At 34.6% G+C, this 1,570-nt stretch overlaps 1 protein-coding gene across 1 annotated transcript; it reads right to left on the bottom strand.

Annotated features, from left to right (window-relative positions):
• Positions 1-6: 6 nt before the first annotated feature.
• On the bottom strand, positions 7-1,348 carry LOC111685282 (serine protease inhibitor 42Dd). The gene is made up of 3 exons (XM_046955992.1): positions 440-1,348; positions 227-377; positions 7-167 (listed from the first exon to the last, which is right to left on the bottom strand). Exons 1-3 carry the CDS (start codon positions 1,304-1,306, stop codon positions 34-36), a joined length of 1,152 nt encoding a protein of 383 aa, XP_046811948.1. The 5' UTR covers positions 1,307-1,348; the 3' UTR covers positions 7-33.
• Between the last annotated feature and the right edge of the window lie 222 nt (positions 1,349-1,570).

Genomic DNA, 1,570 nt, shown 5'->3' with positions numbered 1-1,570 from the left:
TTTTAACATTGAACTTAAACCTTAAAGGGGCTTTCAAAATTGCTTAACATGACCCACGAAAAATGTGGCCTCTCTATTGCGTATGGCAAAGAAGAAAGGATGATCGGCCCGGAAAAATTTCTGTCGTGTGTTGTCTATGGCATTGCTTATAACAATGGGTTTAGAGGCTAAAGAACATAAAATTATTACAATTATTAAAAAAGGAAAACCTTAAACGCATAATTACCTTCTACTTTAGCAGCTTCCGAACCCGATTCATTGACCTCTATACTAGCCTTATGCAAAATATCACTGAAGGGTAAGGCAGTAGAACTAGAATTGGCCGCTAAAAGATTTGTAAAATTCGATTCCTCACTAAACATTAAGTTGAAACCCATCTACAGAACAATAACAACAACATATTTTATACTTTCTTCATAGTTAACATCCACCTACATACCTGTTCCATTACTCGTCTTAAACTGCACTCAAAATCAATTTTAAATTTAGGCAACAACAATTGAACACTTTCCATTTGCATTTGTTCGGTTAAGATTTGAAAATTTAAATCTTTTATTTTCAATTCCAATTCCTTTAAACCATCACGTTTATTGGGCAAAATCAATAACATCGACAGTTCATCATCATGTTCATATGGCAATTCCACTACTCGGGCATCCAATTCTTTAAGTTCTACAAACTTAATCATCATTTCATTGTCCAACATCATGGGTATGGATTTGATACAATCTGCCGCTATATGAAAATCATATAAACCCGAACGATATGCACTAAACGGTAAAAACCATTTATTTTTGAAATTTGCCGCCAACAACAACAATGCCAAGGCATTATCTTTTACACTTATATCGTCGAAACTCTTCTTTAAACATTTCTCCAACTTAGTTCTTATAACCTTTAACACTTCCTCACGATTTTCAAATTTAACTAAATCGGTTGTAGTTAAAAAGTAATTTTCGGCAATTTTCTTAAATTGAGCATCCACTTCGAAATTGTCATTGACTAGAATCCTTGAACATATTTCCAATTGTGTGTCTATTGAGTCTTGTGTAACTATGGCCAAATTGCCGGCAAAATAATTGGCCATTTTGCCATTGTTAGGAAAACGTTGGAGTTGTAGTTTGTCCTTTAATTCTTCTGCCGTTTTGCCATCAGATCCTAAATAAACTAGGGAAAGAAGAGCCTCCAGCAGAAAGGGTGATATGCACATATTGCTTTCGGCAGCGGCTTCCGATGTCTGCAGCAGATTTGTAAATAATTCTAGGCCGAAATTTGTCTCGTAGCTGTTGTTGTTTGAAGAGTCCATTTTGATTTTGGCAAGATTATCTGCAAATGATAAAGAAGATATAGGAATTAAAATAAAGTATTTGAGAATAAAGATTATGTTATGGGTGTGTTCTGATCTCGTGCTGCTCTAGTTTCGTTCTAGTTCTGTTGTAGTTTTGTTCTAGTACTGTTCTAGTACTGTTCTAGTACTGTTCTAGTTCTGTTTTAGTTCTGTTCTATTTCTGTTCTAGTTCTGTTCTAGTTCTGTTCTAGTTCTGTTCTAGTTCTGTTCTAGTTCTGTTCT

This window comes from Lucilia cuprina, unplaced genomic scaffold (assembly GCF_022045245.1).
Source record: "Lucilia cuprina isolate Lc7/37 unplaced genomic scaffold, ASM2204524v1 Scaffold_3510, whole genome shotgun sequence".
Lineage (NCBI taxonomy): Eukaryota > Metazoa > Arthropoda > Insecta > Diptera > Calliphoridae > Lucilia > Lucilia cuprina.
This window is presented reverse-complemented; position numbering and strand designations above follow the sequence as displayed.

Excerpts from the sequence above, each read along its gene's own strand:
- LOC111685282 (XM_046955992.1), bottom strand. The coding sequence starts at position 1,306 with ATGGACTCTTCAAACAACAACAGCTACGAGACAAATTTCGGCCTAGAA. Across the intron at positions 378-439 it reads TAAGACGAGTAATGGAACAG|ATGGGTTTCAACTTAATGTT; the intron begins GTATGTAGGTGG and ends ATTGTTCTGTAG. Across the intron at positions 168-226 it reads GGAAGCTGCTAAAGTAGAAG|CCTCTAAACCCATTGTTATA; the intron begins GTAATTATGCGT and ends TATGTTCTTTAG.